The 26,862-nt window shown below is 36.8% G+C and overlaps 1 protein-coding gene across 1 annotated transcript in view; it reads left to right on the top strand.

Annotated features, from left to right (window-relative positions):
- LOC148815847 (ribonuclease inhibitor-like) overlaps positions 1–26,551 on the top strand; it is a 117,960-nt gene extending 91,409 nt beyond the window's left edge. The window contains exons 4-5 of the mRNA XM_088904862.1: positions 12,831–13,004; positions 26,039–26,551. Coding sequence (XP_088760988.1) covers positions 12,831–13,004; positions 26,039–26,057 — 193 coding nt within the window. The 3' untranslated portion in view covers positions 26,058–26,551. The remainder of the gene's footprint in view (positions 1–12,830; positions 13,005–26,038) is intronic.
- Positions 26,552–26,862: the final 311 nt, after the last annotated feature.

Raw genomic sequence — 26,862 nt, 5'->3', positions numbered from 1 at the left:
TTTTGTACTGAAACTTGTAGAATTTTGCAATACTATCAATTTATTTTGATACCAACATTTATTACGTAGTCTGAGAAACAGAGACTGCAGTTTCCATTTTAGATCTGAGTGAGGTGTGAGACACATCTTTCTACAATCTTCTTCATCCCACTATGTCTCACCTTCCCCATAATAAAACTGTGATGAGAAATATAAGATGCCTGATCATGTAAGAAAAGCTTCCCCTCTCTTTTCCTCATGCTCATCTTTTACTTTGTCCCTTTCTTTCTCTTCTCCATTTGTCTCAGTCATTGTCTTCACAGCAGTAATGCCAGCCAGATCCTTTTCTGTGGTGCTGCTCAGTCAGTAGAGGTGTGGTCATTCAACAGTAAGACCAGAGGGGACAGAGGAACACTCTGCTTCAACAGCGTGGACATTGTTGCACAAACGTTTTCCCAAAACTGACTCTGAGACAATAAGTGAGTTCTAGGAATTAAAATGGATCTGATTGTCACAGAAAAAGAATAGGAGCATACTGTAATACTGTAATGCGTATGAAGGCCATAAACGATTTTGGAACATAAACATACAGTACTGTATATGGCTGGTCTTGGTACTTTAAAGAAAAAATACACACCAGTATTCCATTTCTCCCTAAACATTTTAAGCATCGAAGTCTTTAACTAAAGATATACCGGAGTCAACAAGCATACTTTTAGAATTTGATTAATAGGGAATATAATATGGAATCACGTATCTAAAGAATTTAATAACGATATGATTATATTCGTGTACTGCGACAGGGCTGTGTAGGGCTGTTTCGCCTCCCTCTTCATGCGACTTCCCCTGTAGCCTCCTGGTCTACGTGCCCGCTTACCAACTCATGGGTTGTGTGTTCAAATCCAGCTGGTGCTGGACTTTTCTTTTAACAAACATTTCTTCGAAAAAATAGAATAGCGATATTATGGACAATCAATTGACTTTTATATTTCAAAATATCACAACATGATCGATTCTAAGTCATTTTTGATAACAATGAATAGTCACCTTCTTCCCTTCTGACAACGGTCCCTGCTTCTGCTTCCTGCTTCTATTGTGTGTGTGTGTAATAGAGTAAATTTTTATAGAGAAATGGAGGCTGGACAGTATGCGATACAATATAAACATTTATATTGATTTAAATCGTGTTTTGATTTAAATCGCAAACGCGTGTTTAATTATATGTGTTTTTTTAATCATAATCAGGCTAATGCAACATAAATTGATACAGTATCTCTGTCTTATTTTTAGTAAATAAAGTGCATTTTTGCACACTATATGTGCAAACGTTTTATGATATGTCGCTGTTGTGAATGTCTGTGGACATGTGCTGGCTGGACAGGAGGCTCCACTGTACACAGAGAGCTTAGAAGACAAAGATATCAATTTATTTTAGTCAAAAATTTATATATCACCTTTAAAAGTGGAATCTCAAAGCAAAGTAAATACCCAACACTGATTGAACCCATCTGCCATGCTAATAAAACACCTTGAATTGAATTGAATTGAAATGAGGGAAAGAGGGGGGGAGGGCGCGCGGCAAATAAGATACACTCCACAGGCATCCACAACAGCAACATATGAAACGTTTGCACATATAGTTAAGTTATTACTTGGTTTTCAAAGTCGGGAGACATTAGAGGCTTGCCACACCCGGACTGTTAAACCAACGCATTTGCACGTCAAAGCCCATTGAGGACCCGGGCGCAATAATTGTTTTGTCCCTTGATTTACTGATCTGCATTAATTATGGAAATCGAGTTCCTGCTCTGTGCAGACGACCTGGTCCCGCTGTCACCCACAGAACAGAGGCTGCGCCAGAACCTGGCACTGCTGGAGCAGCACTGTCAGACCTGGGCACCGACAGTCAATCTGGACAAGACCAGTTATGGTTTTCCAGAAAAAAAGCCAGACCTCAGGGAAACAGGTACAAATTCACACTTAACAACACATTAACACCTAACAACGGGAGCAGGGACGAATTAGGCCAGTACCCACTATTGTTAAACATACAGAAAAGGATATTAAAGTATTGAATATTAGTATTGGCTTTAGTATTAGCCATACAGAACATTAAAGTGCCCCTTTTCCATTCAGCGGGTGCCTGAGCCGCTGTGTCCTATCTTCTGACAGTCGCCGTTGTGAACAAACATTTCTTTGAAAAAATGAGACGTTTCCCTTGGTCAGAGATATAAATATATAATATATAAATAAATTAAATTTAACTAACATGAAATAGCGTGTGAAAAAGTGGTAGTTTAAGCTTTTCTGCTAATATAATATGGAATCGCGTATCTAAAGAATTTAATAACGATATGATTATATTCGTGTACTGCGACAGGGGTGTGTAGGGCTGTTTCGCCTCTCTCTTCATGCGACTGTACCAGGAAGAGGATTTCTTTCTATTCGAAACGTGTATTTTAAAAGTTTAAGAAGTAAAAACCTTACACCGTACACAGATTTCTAAACTGATCAGGATCATTATCTTTGTCTTATGCATAATAATGTTCACCGCTCTGTCCAGCAAATTAATAATAAACTTTATTTTATATAGTGTTTTAAACGAATAAGTAATTAGATTGCTCATAAACCTAATCACTTGCTTTTTCTTTTTATTTAGGCTCAGATTTCAACTATAGATCGTATTATTAATAACTATAATAACAACCAACCAACAAAAACAACCATATAAACATAATATCAACCAAAAACATAGATAACGACCACAATACAAAATCAAATATATCAAACATTATACTCTCGCAAATTCCTCCAATTATCAGAATCCCGCCCCTTATGCAAAACCAAACCCTCCTCCCATCCCAGTTTCTCCTCTTTATCATAAACAAAATCCACCTCAATTTTCAACATAAAGCATTACTGCTTACTGGGTTTTTGGGGGGGGGGTGTCTTTCGCTGGAAATCTCGCCTGCTTCTACTTTACAAGTACAACCCCCTCTCTGCAGGAGTGCTGGCTGTGACGAATTAAACCGGTTTCACAGGTATTTTCAAAGTAGGAAGTACAGTGTTAACTGGTAGCTGGGCTCCTCAATTAAATCGCTTTAACATGCTAATGCGTTGATGTAACAGTCCGGGAGTGGCAAGCTTCTAATGTCAACTCGACTCAATTGGAAGACAATGAACGTATTTTAGCCATAAATGAATTAATAGCAAACATGGTTTACATAAAATACATTTTTCCAAGAAAGTTTATAATAATGCGATCTATAGTTGAAATCTGAGCCTAAATATAAAGGAAAAGCATTTACAGAGAGCAATCACGCAGTGTTTATGTAGAGAAAGCGATTAGGTTTATGAGCAATCTAATTACCTATTCACCTAAAATGCTATATAAAATAAAGTTTATTTAGAGATGAATGATCAGTGTCGCAGTTTAAATAATTTTCGTAGGAGGGCTTGGACAGATTCCAAGTGCATTTTTGCAATTTACGTTGTAATACAGTTTAGAATACAGTTAGTCTAAGCTTTATCAGCTTTATTTATGGGTTGCAATTTAGAAAAAGTCAAAATGCAATTTAGAGCTTTCTGGAAAGGGGAGACACCCAAGTTGTAATGTAACATGCCACTGTTTGTGCATGAACAAAGTTATACTGCAATTTTCCTTAGATACGCGATTAAAAAAAATAAATTTTTTGAATCCCCGGCGGAACACACTCCATAAGAATCAGTGCTTTTATACAGTATATCGCCTTTAAACACATATATTTAAACACGCGTTTACGATTTAAATCAAAACGCGATTCAAATCAATATAAATGTTTATTTTGTAACGCATAGGTGACTATTCATTGTTATTAAAAAGACTTAAATTCAATCATGTTGTGATATTTAGAAATATAAATTTGTTTGGTGCGAGTGAGGTTTTATTTAATCTCTGACCAAGGGAAACGTTTCATTTTTTCAAAGAAATGTTTGTTAAAATATAAAGTCATACAGTAGTTCCATGGGATTCAATCACAGACCATGTGACATGGGAGTCAGGAAACTAACACACAGCACCACCAGATTTGATAACGCTATAAAAACGCTATAAAATAATGTGACTAGGCACAGAACAAGTTTACAGCACAGTACAATAAAAAATGCTGACCATGACTTTAGAAGCATAAATTACCTTACACTCAATTTAAACACAAGCTGTCTTTAGCCCTCTAAGCTGGTTCATACAGAAATGTAGAGATCCAGGCTCAGAACACACAGCTTCATTAGCGAATACATATGCAGGACAACTAGAGAAGACGTTTTTCAGAGGATGGATTTTTAGAAACATCCCATCAGTGACATCACTGAAGTCAACTCCTACTGTGGGTAACTGTCGTGTGGATAGTTTCACAAGAATCAGACAAAGGTTTAAGCTTCGCTTGTTCTAGATAAAACTGCAAAAAAAAAACAACAACCCATAATGTACTTCTTTGCGGCTCTGTTTGCCCAAATCATATATTCACAACGTGAAATTTAGAAAATAATATTACATAACCAAAATCCGCAATATGGAAACAGAACCTGTGTAATTGTTGACAGATGATGTTCTCGTAACATTTTTACAAGACAAACTACAACATTTAAAAAATGACTTGTATGTACTTGATATATCTAATCAATCCATGGCGATATAGTTAAAGCAGTCGCCGCACAAAATGAAACTAAAACGCCCTGGGCATACCGTTTCGCGCTTCTTATCAGTTGCTCAAAAGTAATTTGACTGTATGAAATGCATAATATAAACCTAGAAACATATACAGTACGTGAGCAGTACTTACGTAGTATCGGTGTCAAGACATACCTCTCAAATACTGTAAATCAAGTTAAAAATATCTCAAGACCGATTTTGGTCATAATGAAACCATGTTTCGTGTATGTTTTCTTTAAAGTACCGAGACCAGCCATATACTGTATGTTTATGTTCCAAAATTAATATCGTTTATGGCCTTCACACGCGTTGCAGTATGCTCCTATTCTTTTTATGCTCAGGCACTAAGATTTCCCTTCAGTGGTAAAATTCCATATAAATATTCAATACTTAAACGGGCACAGTTAAGACATTAAATATACATATACATACTGTATACAGTACAGTTTGCATACGGTAATATGTTTATGTTCCTAAATCAATCTCTTTTATGAGCATGTGTAAGGCATGGTGAATCGATTCTCAAAAATTACTGTACTTTGCATGATTGGAAAAAAATGCGTGATTGCGAAATGCTGTGGTGTTACTTTTACAAAGACGGTCAATGAAAAAAAGAATGTGGACCAGGGCAATACTTTGAGTTTACAGCTTGTCCAAGGTCATTTATTATTAATACTATTAGTAATATCTTCGTTAAAGACTTTGATGGCTACAGCTCAAACATGAGAGATTGAGCTTTATTAGCTCCACCTTGCGGAAATTCTGGATACTATTATTTTGCTAGCAGTATTTACCGGTAACTTGCGGTATTTACCGGTAACTTGCGGTAGACTGCGTACAGTGTACCGGAAAATAATGCGGTATCGTCCGCGCATTTTGAATGGCTGCATCTGTATGCCCTCAAGCCATGGACAGGAGTGCTAGGTGGGTCTCAGGACATCTGAACCTCAATGCTGAGCGAGGAGCAGAGCAGAAGCAGGAAGTAAATAGGCTACACAACAAGACACACCAGAAAGACATGAATAATCACAAGGATCTAGGAACAGGAGAGAAGGTGTACTGGGCGTGAATAAGGAGCCAATAAAGCTTAATCTCTCATGTGCAGCATTTGAGCTTTTAAATTTAAACTGTGTATTACAGCACGTTAATCATCAGTCATTTAAAAGTTTATTATATTTTTTGAAAGCAAGATTGCTCAGTTGGTCAAAAGTACACAACCTACCTTTATCATAAATATTTTAATTATGCAAAAATATTTTATGCATCAAAGCCTTTACCGAAGATATTACTAATAGTAATAATAACAATGGATGACCTTGGACAGGCTGTAAACTCAAAGTATTACGCTGGTCCACATTATTTGTAACCGTCATTTTAAATTAAAAGACTTTATTTTTTCATCAACAAAAAGTAACACCACAGCATTTTGTTGATCTAAATAACAAGGATGGGACATTAGCTAGCCAATATGATAAAGGAATAACTTACTTTTTTTGTTTATTTCTTTAGCACATTTATTTGAACATTTCCATCGATTGTATAAGCACTGAAAAACTGTCCAATCCCTAGTTCGTCAGGCATTTCCTTTTACTATAACAGATATAAAAACTCCCTTGCTTTTAACAGAGTGTTTCATAATTTCTAACAACGAAAATGATCCTCAAGAGATCAACAAAGACAACAGAAAAAGATATGTGTATAAGATATTGTACATGAGAATCCAAGCTCTTTTATCTATGCTAAGAAGTAGTCTTTAAAATTTCTTCATCACACAGTGAAGTCAAAATTCCAGGATGTGCCTATATTAGAAAATATAGGACGTCTTCGAATGTATGTCAGGCAATCAGACTTCAGGACCAGATTTATCTGTTTTATAATGGGGAATATAGTGTAAAATCCTAGGTTCTGTAAAATGTTTCAGGCATTCATGTGAAGGACAACAGAGCTTTCACTGGCCGATTATCATTATACTCATTATTATTAATAATGATATTAATTTAAGGGTCTAAATATCTAAAAATATGTATCTATATAGCAGGTAGTATCACTGTATTCCACTTTCTTGGTAAACATGGAAAAACAGATTCACAACGCGACGCTGTGTCACTGTGTAAAAAAAAACGGTTTGAACACCGTATTGTAATAAGCTGCTGAGCTAAGAATAGGAATGTTCCTGCTGTCAGAGGGGGTGGAAAGTGCCCGCGGTCATTTAATTAGTATTACAGTTCGCACTGATTCCCTTGCGAAGATATGGACATAAGAATATTCGTGCATGGTCAAAAAATGGCATTAAGCACTTAAAATTAATATGGTCAGTAATAGTAAACTGTAACATGCTGTAACAAGATTGGCTAAACTGGGAAGAAAATGCTTTCAGAGCAAATGTTTCAGGTGTGAATGATATAGATCCGCAATGCAATTTCAACCAAACCTGTTCCCACACACCCTGTCCCCACTGCCATTAGAATGTACACAAAGCACTGAAATCTTTCGAGCTGATGATCAGGTGATTCCGTCAACACCTTCCAGCAGCACTCCCGTGCCCAGACGAGAGAGAGACACAAGACAAGCCCGCCAGCCAGAGAGAGAGAGAGAGAGAGAAATGAGAGAGAGTAACACCAAGGGGTGAGGAACCGGGGAACTATTTACATGGAAAATGGGCGATCACCTCAGACTTTCCGCCCGTTTCACCGTTACCTGGATACCTCTTTATTTAGAACTCACTCTCCCCCCTGCCTGTCTCACTTCTTTTAATCCTTCTGTGCCTGGATTGCAGCGGGTAAGATATTTTTCCAAGAAAAAAAGATAAATTAAAAAAAGAGAAATTTCACCAGAGCCTCTTCTCTTCTTGTGTCTAATTTTTAGTTTGGAAGGATTCAAGCAGGGTTTTAGATGAAAGGCAGCAACCTCAATCAAGCCCAAATCATAATTGAACCCATTCAGAGCCTACATTACATTTTAGTGTTTCATTCTGAGCAGAGGACTCTCACATCTGAAGAAGGCTTGCGTTTTCTCTCTTCTCTTTTAAGCATGTGTACAATGCTGTAACACAATTTAAAATAATTAAAAGTTTAAACAATATCAACTAAACTCCATTAATATAAGTATTGAGTGGTATTAAATAAATATAGCTTTTTAGTATAGATTAAATTTTTCTTAAATGTATTTAAAAAATAAAAATGATTACAATCTAATCTTTCCACGTTTGATCCTAAAATCCCAAGAAAAATAAATCTTAATGGGGAGAAAGCTATGCTGAACGTTAAGATACTTAGAAGACAAAGATAACAATTCATGTTGCATTTGTCTCATTGTGAATCAAAAAATACATTTAATTAAACACGCGTTTGCGATTTAAATCAAAATGGGGGTAACGGGGACTCTCTCTCTCTCTCTTATTATCAACACTAGTTCAATTGTGGCTTTTCTCAGATACTGTAGTTTGGCATTCAGGTAGATTGCTAGGCGAAATAAAAACAGGTTTCAATAGTTAATAACCACTTTTTATGTGCGAAACACGGGTGATTTTTCTTCCTCCTGATCAGTTTAGAAATCTGTGTACACTGTAAGGTTTTTACTTCTTAATTAAACTTTTAAAATACGCGTTTTGAATAGGAGCAACATATGCTGTTGTCTTCCTGGTATGTAGAACAGATCAGCAGCTCTTTTTTCCCCAATCAGAGGGGTGTCAGATGGTGTCAGCCAATCACCATTCTGAAGCCATACCGTAATTACCATACTCTTTTACTTTGCTAAAATGTATTTAAAAATAAAATCGATTACAATTGGCAAGTCTGCAGCTTGTTCACGAAACCTCCTTTTTCACAAAACCTCCAACACAGCTGTTCAACTGGTTTTAATCGGGAACCTCTTATCTCAGGCGTAAGTGATAAATATATTTTGTTGAAAAGCTGTACAACGCAAGACATTTCGTTACTCTAGGAGGTTTTGTGAAAAAGCACATTGTGCTGCTTTAATACAGTTTAAAATAATTAAAAGTCTAAACAGTATCAGCTTTATTTATGGGTTGTAATTTTAAAAAAGTCAAAAACCGAACTCAAAATGCAATTTAGAGCTTTCTGGCAAGAGGAGACACCCAAATTAATAATGTAACATGCTACTGTTTGTGCATGAACATAGTTATACTGTTATTTCTTTAGATACGCAATTACATGTTTTTTTTAATCCCTGGTGGGACCTGGTGTCCATAAGAATCAAGTAATAGGTTTCATTGCGCTTTGACAGATCTTCTTTAAATCAATTGCTGATTTAAAGTTTGACAGTAAATGTTTATATTGTAACACATACTGTACAGCCTCCATTTCTCTATAAAAATTTAAAAGATCGTTTGCGCAGCCTAAGAGGGGGGGTCTGCTGACAATCCTCCATACACTCAAATGAAAAATTAATAATGCCAATGTAAACGTCGTATTTACAATTTGTTAATAATAGAAATGTTAAGTTCTCTAAAGCTTTGTAATAGTTTACCCAGACAGCAAAAGATCATCTACACTGGGAAGATGCGACACCGAAGATATGATTAATAACCTTTGAAATCTGAAGGGAGATCTAAAGGGATCCCCCCCCCCACACACACACGATAGAAGCAGGAAGCAGAAGCAGAGACCGTTGTCAGAAGGAAAGAAGGTGACTATTCATTGTTTTTAAAAATGACTTAAATTCGAACATGTTGTGATATTTAGAAATATAAAAAGTCAATTAATTGTCCATAATATTGCTATGTTAATTTTTTAAAGAAATGTTTGTTAAAAGAAAGTTGTGGCGGCAACTAGATTTGAACACCCAACTTGTGGTTCAGAAGTCAGGCACGTAGACCACAGTACCACACAAGGAGTGGTGAAATGGCCCTACACATACAGTATCAACAGACATTGTACAGCGTGTACTATTGTGTTGCAGTACATGAATATAATTATATTGTTATTAATTTCTTTAGATATGGGATTCCATATTATATTCCCTATTAATCAAATTCTAAAAGTATGCTTGTTGACTCCGGTATCGAGTGTATTTGCAGAAAAGGTTAAAACTACCACTTTTTATACACATTATTTCACATGTTAGTTAAAGACTTCGATGCTTAAAATGTTTAGGGAGACATGGAATACTGGTGTGTATTTTTTCTTTAAATTACTGAGATCAGCCATATACTGTAATACTGTATTTGTATGTTACAAAATTAATATCGTTTATGGTCTTCACACGCGTTATGCTCCTATTCTTTTTATGCTCAGCTACTAAGATTTCCCTTCAGTGGTAAAATTCCATATAAATATTCAATACTTAAACGGGCACAGTAAAGACATTAAATATACATATACATATTGTATACAGTACAGTTTTGCATACAGTAATATGTTTATGTTCCTAAATCAATGTCTTTTATGAGCATGTGAAAGGCATGGTGAATCGGAGATTCTCAAAAATTACTGTACTTTGCATGATTGGAAACAAATGCGTGATTGGATCAACGAAATGCTGTGGTGTTACTTTTACAAAGATTGTCAATGAAAAAAAGAATGTGGACCAGGGCAACTTTGAGTTTACAGCTTGTCCAAGGTCATTCATTATAAATACTATTAGTAATATCTTCGGTAAAGACTTTCATGGCGACAGCTCAAACATGAGAGGTTGAGCTTTATTAGCTCCACCTTGCGAAAATTACGGATACTATTATTTTACTTCCAGTGTAATGCGGTTCTATGCGAGAATATACGGTATTAATACCGTAACTTGTGTAACTAAGTGTGATTCTTGTATCATGGTGACATCTATTAACATTGCAGAATAAGAGATTAATTAATCCCACAGCCCTCCAGGGGTCATTTTTGTCTGGAAGGGATCTGCCCTTAAACATCTTGCATTATGTTGGAAACTATAGACAGAGTCTGCTCACTAGAAAGAAATATCTAAAGGAAACGAAAAACAAACACTTTAAATTTTCATTCTTTAAAAGTCTTTTTTTTTAAGTTGTAGCTCATGAAAATACCCAGATTTTTTCCAGTGCTACTCCAATGTCTTCTACTGAAACTGGGGGAACAAAGACAGCACATTCTGCATGAGGTTTTATAAAGCCAGGTCCAGGGATCTTAATACCTCTCCACAATTTAAAATTATACAAATACGTATGGCCAGTTAAGACATACAGTTATAAGCAAATACTAAAAGAGATATCTTCTGGCAGCTTGGTTATACATTTCTGATCAGTTTGCAATGCACTTTTTCTTTCTTTGTAGTCCACAAATTCTTCCAAATGTGACCTTTTGGAGAGCTTGGAGGTACCTGAAATGTATGAACAATAAGTAGTCATAACACACACCCTCATTTCATACACCACAGCTGTCACACACCTCTCTCACTTTTTCTGTAAACTTCGTAGTCTTGATATGTATTTCCATGAGTACAACTAGTGATGTTACTGACCTGACAAGGTTTACTTAGCCTTTCAAAATAAAAAAAATAAAATTAAAACAAAATTATGAACATTTTAATTATTTTTATCAGTGAGCTAAACAGTTCTAACAGAGGCTAACAGTGGAGGGAGTGAGCTGGAGACTCCAGGTCTGAGAGTCTGTGAGCCAGGGACCCAGAAGTCTCTGAGGATGTGTGCCCCATGCTCTGGTGCCATGATGAGGAGGCGAGTACTGTACATCACCACTCTTGAAGGAGAGTGCTTGCAAAAAATGTGAAAACATTCCCCGGCAGGCTGTGAGGGGTGTGTCTGGAGTTGTGGACACGCAAGTTCATGGGGGTTACTACCACTATCACAGTATCATGGAGAAACGTGGCTAGTTTTCTAACGAACCCGGAATCTATATCAATGGTTGTTATGGTCCTCAGTTGGAGAGTTATTTTTTTTTTCCCTAATTGTTTTCTCCTTTTTCTCCGGGTGCTGTCAATTAATATATTAAATAAATGAGGCAGAAGCATTTAAAAGGGGAAAATGAGACTACAAAAGGGGGAATATTGAGAGATTGGAGATGGTGAATGAGGTGAGTTGAGTGGTGTGTTATAGGGATGGGGGAAAGACGTGTTGTGTGCTTTTCTTTATTGATTTTGGTTTGGTTAGTGTAGATATGAGTAGAACATGGAAGACTTTTTTTTGGTATGTCTCATTGTTAGGCACGACCACCTTTCTGGTTCTAGCCTATCTAGTTGTTGTTTTAGTCAGTTAGCTTGTTGGGGGCGGGGGGGTCTTTTCTTTGTATTTTCCATCCCAATTGGAATACAAATGTGCACCTCTGCCTCCCTGTGTTTTTTTGGTATAATAAACTTGATTTGTTTTCTCAAACATAATTGACTCTCTCTCACACATTATAACAGTAATTTTAACAGAACTAATGTACAGTACTCTATTGACAATGGAGTCCAACTGTATTAATATTAATGGTTTTCAAGTGAAATGTAAAGATGGAACCCAAGTCTAAAGATTTACTACTGTGGCAGACATAGCCTGAGGCAGAATTCTGGTTCGTATGGATTCGCTCTCTCTTGACCTGCTGTTTTGTACTGAAGTTCAGTTTCCTGACTAATAACTGACAAAGTGGATGCAGTCACATGGTTGATTCCTCTGCCAAATGAGATTTGATTGAGATTGTTTATTGCTTCACATTTTGATTATGTGTTGTTATAGTTATAACCTTGCTTGTTTTTGTTTAAATGGTTTATTTTCTTCAAAAGAAAATGTTGTTTTCCTCAACACATCTACAAATAACAATAAAAATCTCCAGTTCTCTTACTCCAGTGTTGTTAATTTACATTTTGTATTAATTCAACCATGTAAAGAATAACAACCAAAGCTATAACTTTAACAAGACACCATAAAATGTGAAGCAATTTCTATTATGGTTAAAAGTCAAAGTCTTTCTTTCTGTTTCCCTTTTCATTGAAGCTCCATGTGTCTCCCTGTTTCCCACTGTCTCCCTTCCTGACAGTTTCTTCTCATCATTCTTCTTCCTTCTGGAACCCAAAATTTGAAGCAGCAGTTATCTTCATCATCCTCATCCATGGACACTCTGAGATGATAATGGCATGATGTTGTATATTACTGCTGAGCTGGGTGTTGCAGTGAAGACTTGGAAAGAAAGATGTGGATGAGCTGTGCAGATGTTCAGCTGTGCTCCTGTCTCTTTGTCTGCAGGATGTGGGGATGTGAACTAACAGAGAGATGTTGTGAAGATCTGGCCTCTGCTCTTCCGTCTCAACACTCCAGTCTGAGAGACCTGAATCTGAGTCACAATAACTGGGGGGATTCAGGAGTGAAACTGTTGTCTGTGGCTCAGAGGAATCCCAGCTGTAATTTAACAAAACTGCGGTAAGTGAACACTGGAGATTTCTTATTATTGTTTTATTTAGATATGTTAAGACACACAACATTCCGATTTTCACATGCATCAAAACGTAACACCTAGAAAATACAAAACAAAAGGGTGACATACTGTATAAAAAGGATTTTTTTGTCTAATGTTATACAAGTTCTTGTCTTTGGGCTCTTTGTAAACATATGATTACTGAAAGGCTCAAAACACAACCTTTCCCATTTTTTTAAATATATACTCTACATTATATGTTTTTGATTTATAATTCTGAAGGTACTTTTCTTTAAATTGCAATCATAGAGTCCTTGCAGATTAGAACACTAGATCTGTCCAGCTTCAACCAGTTTCTAGTGATTCTCTCCATGAAGGTGAATTATTGGATTTATGCAGATTTGAAATTCCTCAGTTGCTATGTGAGTGCCAGACTCCCTTTCCATTTGAATCTTATCCTTATCTCTTATATTCCTTCATTCTTTCTAATATTTTATATACATCTCACATGTATACATTTGTTTATCTCTCATCTTTGAATCTTTTGAATCTGGATGGCTGTCTGTGTGGGGTTTGTATCTTCTCCCCATGTTTGTGTGGTGTTTCAGGTTTCTCCCACAGTCCACAAATGTGCTGGCAGGTTAAAAGGCTTCTGGGAAAGCTGGTACTGGTGTGTGTGCTCTTTGATAGACTGGCATCCTGTCCAGGGTTCAGTCCTGCCCTGGGGCATACCGTTAAAATTTCAGAATTATAAAAATTAAACCTTTGTTGAGTGCACAAGAGACAAAATGTATATTTTAAGAAGTTGTGTACTGCCTGCAAAGTAGCAGATGTTGACAAACAGCTAATTTTGTTTGAAGAATTTAAAATTTGTCTGTACTGTAGCTTTATTTAATTGAGTAGAATAATACCTTACTCTTACAAGTGGCTGTGTTAAGCAGAGTTTGTGTTAACACATCACACCCTTTGAATGAGTTTTAATCAACTTGGTCTGTCAGTGAAAAAAATGACCGCAGGCACTTCCCTCCACCCCGGTCGAGGTAACAATGCGGGAAATGGGTTTTTTATTTTACTGGGAGTGTGAACATTGAGTGAGCACTGGGGCGTACAGTTAGACTAACACAGTGAGATTACTAAAATGGATAGTTTTAGTAAATATGTTGACAAATATCTGAATTTTTGCAAGATCAAATTGTATCGAGCTGTAAATCAGCTATGTGACCTCGCCCCCGTGAAATTGTGGGAAAGAGGTTTAGTGGGCAGTGTAGTGACCATAGAGTGTTTTAATACACAGTAGAGCAGTGGTTCTCAAACTGTGGTACGCGTACCTGCAGTGGTACGTGGCGTGCTGCCAGGTGGTACGCCAAAAGACCCTGGAACTGTGTTGTGTGCGCTGAAAAATCTGGACAGGTTTTCATATTTTGTATTTTTATACATGTCGAATATGCAGCCTACGTACTACGATACAGTGCGCGCTAATACTTCAGTGGACACAAGAGATACTCTGTAATTCTATACCACTCTATAGGAATGCATGCTACGGACGCAAGTGACCAATTGTATTTAAAAAAAGCTACTGTATCTCCAGCAAATAGGAAGGTAAGAGAATGTGCGTGATTTTGGAACAATGCCAACGTTGTAAACACAGGAATGCATAGAAATGCGTGCTATGAACGCTGGTAATCTTGTGAGCACAGGAAAGCGTGAAAAATAACAGAAAATATTTAAGAACTGTTCTAAGTTAATTTGAGAAAAATACAACGAGCGTCTCTGTGTTTCTCTCCCATGTGCATGAAATAAAAACTTAAAATAAACACTGAAATAAAAACGGAAACGTGGAAAAATGCAAGCTTGCGGATTGCTAAAGCAGGTAAGCCCCACACTATTATGTGTGGAGAAAAAGCTGCTGAACAGCTCGACCTGCTGCCCCCCCTGAAAGACACAGTCGTTCATAGAATAATTGAAATGAAGGATTATATCAAAAGTACGCTGACAGAGCGCGTTTAGATGAGCAGATGTTTTTCACTGCAATTAGATGAATCTGTAGTCGATTTGGCCAATTTGCTCATTTATGTTAGATACGAGTTTGAGGGTACGTCCCGTGAGGACTTTCTGTTCTGTAAGCCGCTACCCACAGGAACTACAGGAGAGCACATATTTCAGCTTCTGAATGAATTTATCGAAGAGAATGGCATCGACTGGATAAAATGTGTTGGAGTTTGTACAGACGGTGCTAGAGCAATGACAAGCCGACACAGCGGTGTAGTTGCACGAATTAGAGAGGTTGCTCCAGAAATTAATGGATGCATTGCAACATCCACCGCGAGACCTTTGCCGTCAAGAAAATGCCTGACGATTTCAAAATCTATTAGACTCTGTTGTGAATTGTATCAAGGCTCGAAAAATTAATTCACATCTGCTTTGCTCGACTAAACAGGCTCACCCCCTCACTGAAATGGTGCTTTTTTATTTTTATTTGTTGTTTTTTTTCTGTAAAACACTTTGAGAAGCCACCTTTAAAGGCGCTATATCAAATAAAGTTTATTATTATAATATTTATTATATGTATGTGTGAGTATGTGTGCACACGCGCTCATGTTGGTCATTGAGAATTACTGCGGTTCCTATGAGATGATGACTTGTAGGTGGTACTTGGATGCTTTGGTTGGATTAGGAGTGGTACTTCGTCCAAAAAGTTTGAGAACCACTGCAGTAGAGTATAGCAGTATAAAGCAAGCATGTATTTCTTTAATGTTTGTAATCGCTATTCTTACATTTTGTATTCAGTTTGCTTCTGTGTTTACAAAGAAAGTGTTAAGGAAACAGGACATTTACATGCTGGTTGCCTTATGTTAAAGAGCAATAATGACAACAGAGCATGTTACTAAAAATTATCCTATCCTCTGAGCAGAACTGTCTATTTTACATAACAAACAGTGGGGTGTAACACTCTTCTATAAATTGAAGGTTGTGAAAACAGTGAGTGACAAATCACCCCAAACAAAATACAATTTTAAAATACAAGCAGTTTGAAATTATTTGTTGTTATTAATAAATCACTTAGCTTAAAAAATGTTGTGATTTTTAGAAATATCAAAAATGTCAATATTGTGTCTGCAACATTTGCTATTTTAGTTTTTCAAAGAAATGTTTATGTTAAAAGAAAACTAATGTTGACAGCTGAGTTTGAACCTCTGACTTCCAGTATACAAGGTACATGCCTAACCCATTACACCAATGCACTGCTTAACAATTTAAGCTGTGGCTGAAAAGGGCAGGCAAAATGTTTTCACATAATCACAGGTGAATGAGTTAAACTGATGTAGACATTTACAAAGAAAGTGGACCACGGTAATTCTTTGAGCTTACAGCCTGTCCAAGGTCATTCATTATTAATACTATTAATAATACCTTCCATATTGCATCAAAATTGAAACATTTTAACAAGTGTATGAGGCGATACACAACGTGTCTGCTCTATAACTCTTCAGTGTTCATAGTAATTCTTCATTTCAACATAGTAAACAACATCACTGGCTTACTTGAAGGTGTAACACATCTTCACTTTTATGGTACGGCTTCAACATACTGTACAGTATGTTCTCCATTACCACTATAAGAACAATACAAGCTTTAAAAAAAAACGAATGTCAAAATGTTTCCAAAATGTCCAAAATATGTTTCCAAAATATTTTAGCTGCGTAGTTACACGACTCCATATTAATATTACTATCAAGTGATATTAAATCAGTACAACTTTTATTTTTTTACAGTAACAGCAAGTGGTGTTCTTAGTGCTTATTCTTAGAAAAGGATAAAATGTTATAACTTTTTATGAAGTATAGAATATAAACTTAATAATGTTAGAACAAGCACATTAAAACCAGAACCCATGTAAGTTACCAAGTTAAAGACTTTGAAGCATAACATTTTTATGCATAATTAAAATATTTATGATGAAAGTGGAAGGTTGTATACTTTTGTCCAGCTGAGCAATCTTGCTTTTATAAAATATACTGTACAGACTTTTTAATGTTTAATGATTAACATGCTGTAATACACAGTTTAAAATTATAACAAATCTAAAGAGTATACAACTTAAATTCTTAATTGGAAAAAGATTGTCCCTCAGCAGTGACTGAAATTAGAAACTTGGCATTTTCTGGCGCCAGCTCAAATACTGTAGATGAGAGGTTAAGCTTTTTTAGCTCCAGCTGGCGGTTTTACAAGGTGCGTCCGGATACTATTATCATATTTCAATTTGCATGCGGTTTGATGCACCACGCCCACCATGTTTTGACGCAGCGTACTCTGTGCTTTTTGAATGGCTGGATCTGTATATTAAAGGGGAACTGCATTGCTTTTTTTACATTTTGGGATTATAATGAATCTGCAATGATGAGTGCATTTCAAATCATAAGGAAACTACCACGTACATGATAACATGTATCATAACAATCTCCAATTTATATCACTAAACAGACAACGTGTCAATGTATGTGTAGTGCTATATTGCCATCATTGTGATTCAGAATGAGGCATGCTTTAGACCAAGTACGTTTTGCTACTATGTTAATTCTAGATATTTTAATGAAACTGACACATACAGGAAAACATGTTTTAGATATTTTTAAGTATTACAAAAAAAGAAACCCGCCAACCAACTAAAACACACTCATATTTATTTTCATTTCATTTTTTGTTCACTTACAGTGACTAGTGAGCAGGAAGGGCCGGGTTAAGGCTCAATTTGCACAAAATCTTGCTCTCGCCCTTGGTGAGACCAGCTGATTCTCGTCTGGCTTCGACAACATGGCAACCATGCAGTACTTCCACAGAGTTCATGATTGTGTACTAATTTGAAATTAGAAATTTTGAGATACTATCATTTTATTTAAGATACAGATGCAGCCATTCAAAATGCGCGGGCGATACCGTATTATTTTGCGGTGCGCTTTACGCAGTCTACCACGATTACCGGTAAATACCGCGAGTTACCGTAAATTCTCCTATAATACCGCAAGCAAAATAATAGTATCCGGAATTTCCGCAAGGTGGAGCTAACAAAGCTCAACCTCTCATGTTTGAGCTGTCGCCATCAAAGTCTTTAACAAAGATATTACTAATAGTATTAATAATGAATGACCTTGGACAAGCTGTAAACTCAAAGTATTGCCCTGGTCCACATTCTTCGTTTCATTGACCGTCTTTGTAAAAGTAACACCACAGCATTTCGCAATCACGCATTTGTTTCCAATCATGCAAAGTACAGTAATTTTTGAGAATCGATTCACCATGCCTTTCACATGCTCATAAAAGAGATTGATTTAGGAACATAAACATATTACCGTATGCAAACTGTACTGTATACAGTATGTATATGTATATTTAATGTCTTAACTGTGCCCGTTTAAGTATTGAATATTTATATGGAATTTTACCACTGAAGGGAAATCTTAGTACCTGAGCATAAAAAGAATAGGAGCATACTGTAACGCGTGTTATATTAATTTTGGAACTTAAACATACAGTATATGGCTGGTCTCGGTACTTTAAAGAAAACATACACACCAGTATTCCATTTCTCCCTAAACATTTTAAGCATCGAAGTCTTTAACTAACGTGATACCGGAGTCAACAAGCATACTTTTAGAATTTGATTAAAAGGGAATATAATATGGAATCGCGTATCTAAAGAAATTAATAACGATATAATTATATTCATGTACCGCAACACAAGAATAGTACACACTGTGCATTGTCTGTTGATAATGTTTCTGTAGTGCTTTTTCAGCACTCTGCATGTGACCTTGCCGGTGGCGCAGTGGGTTAGGTTCCTGACTTCCACGTCACACGGTCTGTGATCAAATCCCGCTAGAGCCATTTATTTCCTTTAACAAACATTTCTTTGAAAAAATAAAACGTTTCCCTGAGTCAGAGATTAAATAAAACCTCACTCGCACCAAACAAATTTATATTTTTAAATATCACAACATGATCGAATTTAAGTCATTTTCATAACAATGAATAGTCACCTAGACGTTACAATATAAACATTTATATTGATTTAAATCGCAAACGCGGGTTTAAATATATGTGTTTTTTGATTCACTATAAGACAAATGCAACATAAATTGATACTGTATCTTTGTCTTCTAAGTATCTTAATAAACTTTCAGCATAGCTTTCTCCCCGTTTAGATTTATTTTTCTTGGGATCTTGGGATCAAACGTGGAAAGATTAGATTATAATCATTTTTATTTTTTAAATACATTTTAGAAAAGTGTAATCTATACTAAAAAGCTGTACACCACCTGCTATAAAGATACATATTGTAATACTTTCGAGTTCGGATAGGACAGACACAAGAACTCAGACTTGCGGAGTTAAAACAAGTTAAAGCCTTGATTTTATATATCACCTTTAAAAGTGGCATCTCAAAGCAAAGTAAATACCCAACACTGATTGTACCCATCTGTCATGCTAATAAAGCACCTTGAATTGAATTGAATTGAGGGAGAGAGAGGAGGAGGGCGAGCGAGAGAGCCAGGACAGACTGGCAAATAAGATACACTCCACAGACATTCACAACAGCGACATATCATAAAACGTTTGCACATATAGTTAAGTTATTACTTGGTTTTCAAAGTACAATGAAATACAATATTGTTGTTGTTGCTGTTATTGCTGTTTTTATCCTGTAAGGCGTTTTGAGAAGCCACCTTTAAAGGCGATATATAAAAGTGCTGATTCTTATGGAATGTGTTCCGCCGGGGATTCAAAAAATCAGTCTACTTTGTCAGGCATTTTCTTTTACTGCAACGGACATAAAAACAGACCTTTTCTTTTACTGCAAAGGACATAAAAACTCCCTTGCTTTTAACAGAGCGTTCCATAATTTCTAACTACGAAAATTATTTAAACTGCGACACTTATCATTCAACCAGAGCTCGAAATATCACAAGGATCCCCAAGAGCACAGCAAAGACTGTATTAAAAGAATCGCGTATCTAAAGAAATGAATAAGATATAATTATATTCGTGTACTGCGACAGGGCTGTGTAGGGCTGTTTCACCTCTCTCTTCATGTGACTCTATTCAAAAGCCATTTAGCAAAGAGGGGATGAGAAGAGTGACAAACTAGTATACTTCAGATCTTTTTTTCTGAACCGGGGAAAATCTGATCATGTTTCTCTATAACAATAATAAAAAACATTGCCACACCCGGACTGTTAAACCAACGCATTAGCAAGTCAAAGCCCATTGAGGAGCCGGGCACAATAATTGTTTTGTCCCTTGATTTACTGATCTGCATTAATTACAGAAATCGAGTTCCTGCTCTTTGCAGACGACCTGGTGCTGCTGTCGCCCACAGAACAGAGGCTGCAGCAGAACCTGGCACTGCTGGAGCAGCACTGTCAGACCTGGATGCTGACAGTCAATCTGGACAAGACCAGAGTTATGGTTTTCCAGAAAAAAAGCCAGACTTCAGGGAAACAGGTACAAATTCACACTTAATAACAGCTCATTAACACCTAACAACGGGAGCAGGGCCGAATTAGGCCAGTACCCACTATTGTTAAACATACAGAAAAGAATATTAAAGTATTGGCTTTAGTATTAGCCATACAGAATATTAAAGTGCCCCTTTCCATTCAGCGGGTGTCTGAGCCGCTGTGTCCTATCTTCTGACAGTCGCTGTTGTGAATGTCTGTAGAGTGTATCTTATTTTTAGTACTATATTTTTATATTATATTCCCTATTAATCAAACTCTAAGAGTATGTATCGGCTTGTCCCCCCCTCCCGCCCCTCTCTGTGTACAGTAGAACCTCCTGTCCAGCCAGCACATGTCCACAGACATTCACAACAGCGACATATCATAAAACGTTTGCACATATAGTTAAATTATTAGTTGTTTTTCAGGAAGTTAAAAAAAATACTTGAATTACTTATCCAGTCTCTCAAAATAAAGTTATTTTTCAAGCAATGCAACAAACGTCGGGCAAAGTGGTTTTTTTTAATCCAACATTAACAGCCACATCTTAAATCTTGTCAGTCAGCTCTTTTTTCTCTATTTGAATTGTGGCGATTCAAACAACCTGGGATAACAAGTGGTCTCAAAGTCACCGAGCTCACAGAACTTCAACAACAGATGACAATTCCCTTAGTCCTCCCTTAGTCTTCCTGAAATTGTCGGATTATGAGTGAATAAAAGCATCTTATTAAAAACAGGTTTGCGTTTGTTTGGGAGCTATATTATGTATTTTTCATATGAAAGATATAATGATGTGTTCCCGCTTACACATCGCATGACTTTAAAAGCTAGAAAAACAGGTTTTGATTCACATTATCAAAGGACAGCACAAAAAAAACAGACAATACACAGGGGCGGGAGGGCAAGCGAGAGAGAGAGTTTTTTACCGTCTGTCAAAAAAACCCAATTCACCCGGGGCAGAAACTCTGGGAGGATCATTGTGTGGTACAGAACGGAGCTCAGTCAATCCAAACAAGTTCAGTAGTAAAGAGAGAAAAGTCAACAATTGATTTAAGGACTTTCTGTCAAAGTGCAATGAAATACAATATTGTTGTTGTTGCTGTTATTGTTGTTTTTATCCTGTAAAGCGTTTTGAGAAGCCACCTTTAAAGGCGATTTATAAATGCGCTGATTCTTATGGAATGTGTTCCGCCGGGGATTCAAAAAAACTGCAACGGACATAAAAACTCCCTTGCTTTTAACAGAGCGTTTCATAATTTACAACTACGAAATGTATTTAAACTGCGACACTTATCATTCAACCAGAGCTCGAAATATCACAAGGATCCTCTAGAGCACAGCAAAGACTGTATTAAAAGTATACTAGTGACAAAATAGTATACTTTAGATCTTTTTTTTTTCCAAACCGCGGAAAATCTGATCATGTTTCTCTATAACAATAATAAAAAACATTATTTTACATATCACCTTTATGTGATATCACCTTAAGGACAGCACATACAAGGGTTAATTGCACAATGGATTGCGCAAAGAAATTAAAATAGTCTTCTTTAGGTGTGAGGGCAGGAGTGGATCGCAGAAGGCATAATCAGCAAATTAGGAAAACAAAGAACAGGACAGGTGAGACGTTTATCCGGAGAGCGAGTGATCAGAAAAAGGAACAGCTGTTACGCCCAGGTTTTAAACTCTCTCTCTGCTGAATGAATAAAAGCATTTTTATTAAAAACGCATTTGCGTTTGTCTGGGTATTTACTTTGTAATCTGTGGTTTACATCTACTGTATTGCTTTGAGATGCCACTTTTAAAGGTGATATGTAAAATATTTTTTTTTATTATTGTTATAGAGAAACATGATCAGATTTTCCTTGGTTCAGAAAAAAGATGATTAAAATCTGTAATCTTTCCACTTGTATGTCATCGGAAAATACAAGAAGTTTCTGCTTTGTGTAAGGATGGTATCAAAAAGTTATCTAAGTGGTGAGAAAGCTGTGCTCCTCAAAGCGCTTTACAGGATAAAAACAATAACAACAATAGTGTTAAGCTGGGCAAACGATTTTTTTTATAGAAATACAAAATGAGATATAATAATAATAATTGCTGGACACTCCACTCAAAGCGCTTTACAGGTAATGGGGACTCCCCTCCACCACCACCAATGTGCAGCATCCACCTGGATGATGCGACGGCAGCCATAGTGCACCAGAACGCTCACCACACATCAGCTATCAGTGGGGAGGAGAGCAGAGTAATGAAGCCAAGTCATAGATGGGGATTATTAGGAGGCCATGATCGGTAAGGGCCAATGGGAAATTTGTCCAGGACGCCGGGGTTACACCCCTACTCTTTTCAAGAAACACCCTGTGATTTTTAATGACCACAGAGAGTCAGGACCTTGGTTTTATGTCTCAGCCGAAGGACAGCACCTGTTTACAGTATAGTGTCCCCGTCACTATACTGGGGCATTAGGACCCACATGGACCGCAGAGTGAGTGCCCCCTGCTGGCCCCACTAACACCTCTTCCAGCAGCAACATTAGTGTTTCCCAGGAGGTCTCCCATCCAGGTACTGAACAGGCTCACAACTGCTTAGCTTCAGTGGGTTGTTAGTTGTGAGTTGCAGGGTGATATGGCTAATGATGGGTTCTGGCTAAGACATTAACGAGTACAACCCCCCTCTCTGCGGGAGTGCTGGCTGTGACGAATTAAACCGGTTTCACAGGTATTTTCAAAGTAGAAGGGGCGAGATTTCCAGCGAAAGACACCTCCCCCCTCCAAAACCAAGGAAGTACAGTACTTACTAGTTAAGAAAGCTAGGCTCCTCAATGAAATCGCTTTAACATGCTAATGCGTTGGTGTAACAGTCCGGGCGTGGCAAGCTTCTAATGTCAATTTGACTAGATTGGAAGACAATTAACATATTCTAGCCCTAAATGAATTAATAGCAAACATGGTTTACATAAAAGACATTTTTCCAAGAAAGTTTATAAAAATACGATCTATAGTTGAAATCTGAGCCTAAATAAAAAGAAAAAGCATTTTCAGAGAGCAATTACGCTGTCTTTAATTGCTTCTTTTAATTGTGGCAAGCTTCTAATGTCAACTTGACTCGATTGGAAGACAATGAACATATTCTAGCCCTAAATGAATTAATAGCAAACATGGTTTACATAAAAGACATTTTTCCAAGAAAGTTTATACTAATATGATCTATAGTTGAAATCTGAGCCTAAATAAAAAGAAAAAGCATTTTCAGAGAGCAATTACGCTGTGTTTATGTAGAAAAAGTGATTAGGTTTATGATCAATCTAAATACTTATTCGTTTAAAACGCTATATAAAATAAAGTTTATTATTAATTTGCTGGACAGAGCGGTGAACATTATTATGGATAAGACAAAGATAACGATCCTGATCAGTTTAGAAATCTGTGTACGCTGTAAGGTTTTTACTTCTTAAACTTTTAAAATACACGTTTCGAATAGAAAGAAATCATCTTCCTGGTACAGTATGTATAGCAAACCAGCACGTCTTTTTTCTCCAATCAGAGGGGTTAGACGCTCGGTTAAAAGCAAAGGAGATTGTCTGTTATAATGGACATAAAAACAAGAGTTCGCTGGCATTATATCCTAGAAGACACAGACCGGCGCCAGACCGGGAGAATGCCCGCAGCGTAAAAGAAAATGCCTGATGAACTAGGGTTTCAAAGTGGTTGTACAATCGATGGAAATGTTCAAATAAATGTGCAAAAGAAATAAACAAAATAATCATTTATTTCTTTATCATATAGGCTAGCTAATGTCCTCTCTTTGCTAGTTAGTGGCTGTGTTTCTGCATTGGGTACCAACGGGTAACTGTTCTCAGGCGGAAGATGTAAACAGCTTAATTTTCGTGTTAAATAATTTTTTTAAATTAAAATTCATTCTGTACAGCAATCGCATATTTGGGTACCGTTTCATAAAACTTTCATGCTTAAAATGTTTAGGGAGAAATGGAAGACTGGTGTGTATTTTTTTCTTTAAACTACCAAGACCAGCCATACACAGTACAGTTTACGTACATACAGTAATGTTAATGTTCCTAAATTAATATTGTTTATGACCTTCAGATGCATTATGCTCCTCTTCTTTTTATGCTCAGCTACTAAAATTTCCGTTTAGTGGTAAAATTCCATATAAATATTCAAAACTAAGCGGATTAAAATGTGCACAGTAAAGACATTAAATGATTAAATCTTTTCACTACCAACCAATGCACCACGAGTGCCCCTGTCGGTCATTTTGGCCAGCCAATCACTTACCGCGGTGCCCTACGGTGCCCCGCGGTGGCTTGTGGGTAGATTACCGTACCATGGGTTTGTACCGTGCATTTTGAGTGGCTGCATCTGTATTTAAAACCCAGTCTAAGAAATTGGGACTGTAGTTCCCCTTTTATATCTGAGTGAGGTGTGGATCAATATTGTAGGTGGGGTCATGATTTTGAATGGGAGCAAGTGGGATTTAGTTCCACACAGGGCTACACATTCAGACACATCTTTCTAAATTCCTCCTCATCTCAGTGTGTCTTACCCAGTTGCCCAGTAATAAAACTGTGATGAGAAATATAAGATACTTGATCTTGGAAGAAATGCTTCCCCTCTCATTTCCTTGTCTGACATGTTTAATCCTGCTCCTCACTCTCTTGCTCAACTTTTACTTTGTCCCTTTCTTTCTCTTGTCTTTTGTCCATCTGGCTCAATCATTCTCTTCACAACAGTATCTGCCAAACAAAACAACAAACAATCATTATCTGCCTGGTGTTTGTCCATTAATTTCTATCTAATGTTTTATAATTTTGTTTGATGATTCCACAGTGTTTGCTAATCCAACTAATTTGGTATCATGAAGAGCTCATTGGTATAAATTAAAAAGAGCAGTGGTCCTAATACAGATCTCTGTGGTACTCCAATAATTAAAGCACCGCAGTTTGACTCATATCTTATCTCTTTTATCTATTTATTAAATAATTCTCAATACAAACATACATTTTCTTTGCCTGTAATTTGAGAATTGATATTTTATATTGAACTTTATTAAAAATCTTCTGAAAATGTAAATACACGGTATCATACTCTATGCATTGTTTGTTAATTACTGTTGTTGCTTGTTAAGAACTACCAAGCTTGGATATGCCAGACCTACCTTCTCTAAATCCCTGTTGACTTTTCCATGTGTGTAGTCCTCTAGTTTAGTTTTTATAATTTGTCCTTCCATGTAATAAAAATCAGACTTTATTGATCTATAATTGCTTGGTTCAGTTTTGTTATCCAACACGTGGATTGACACTGCATTTCCATTTCTCCAGTCAATAGTGTCTGTTGGAAGAGTTGTGTCAATGGCTTCTGAATGCATGTACTCTGACATAATATAATATGATTTAAGCATTAATATAATTAGCCATAAATACTGTCATGCACAACTTCTTAAATAAATAACAATAAAAATAAAATGACAATCTGCAAGAGTTCAATTTTAAGATCCATTCATTGTGTTTTTTTTTGTTATTACAGAACCGAGGGATGTGAGTAAATCTTAACATTGAAGAAGATTCCTTAGTGGAGCAAGGTGGCAGAATTCCTTATCTTTAAAGAGACAGAACAAACTCCTCCAGATGTTCATCAGACATCACAGTCTGCAGACCTGCTGATCAAACCCCTCTGAGCAGACTGTGTTTCCATTGTGCTCTAGTATATGTGGAAGGTCAAGATAGGTCTCTCTCCTGCTCTGGGTCTGGACAGTGTGTAATTGGATGAGTATAAGTTTGTTTCTAATTTCTAGAATTAAGAAAAGATTGTTTCTTAAACATATAATTAGTTCTGTTGGTTTGCTATGCACATTTTGTCTTAATAAAAATTGGATTTTGCATACAGTACATGCAACTTTTAATTTTGTGCAGTTAATTCCTAGGAAGACAGCATGGTAGCACAGTAGTTAGTATTGCTGCCCAACAGCAGTGGGACCCTGGACTGAGTTCTGGGATGCTATCTGCATGGGTTTTTATGTTCTCCCCGTGTTTGCATGGGTTTCCTCCAGGTGTTCCAGTTTCCTCCCACAGTCAAGTTGGTAGATTGATGGGCTTCTGAGAAAATTGACTCTGGTGTGAGTGTGTGTCCTGTGATAGACTGGAGTCCTGTCCAGCTTGTACCCTGCCATGTGCCCATGGATTCCTGGGATAGGCTTTGGCTCCCTCATCCAATTTCAGTTATAAGGCTCTTTCTCTATGTAGAGTGGATGAATCTGTATGAACAGTTTGTCTATATGAAGGGATCATTGCAGGGATATGGATTTGGACTGACTGTGTAAACTGGGTCCACTCTGGGTTAGGCTGGTACTA

Source organism: Atractosteus spatula, chromosome 24, assembly GCF_055471065.1.
Source record: "Atractosteus spatula isolate fAtrSpa1 chromosome 24, fAtrSpa1.hap1, whole genome shotgun sequence".
NCBI classification, from domain to species: Eukaryota; Metazoa; Chordata; class Actinopteri; order Semionotiformes; family Lepisosteidae; genus Atractosteus; species Atractosteus spatula.
Note: the sequence above shows the minus strand (reverse complement) of the source record. Positions and strands in the feature narration are given on the sequence as shown.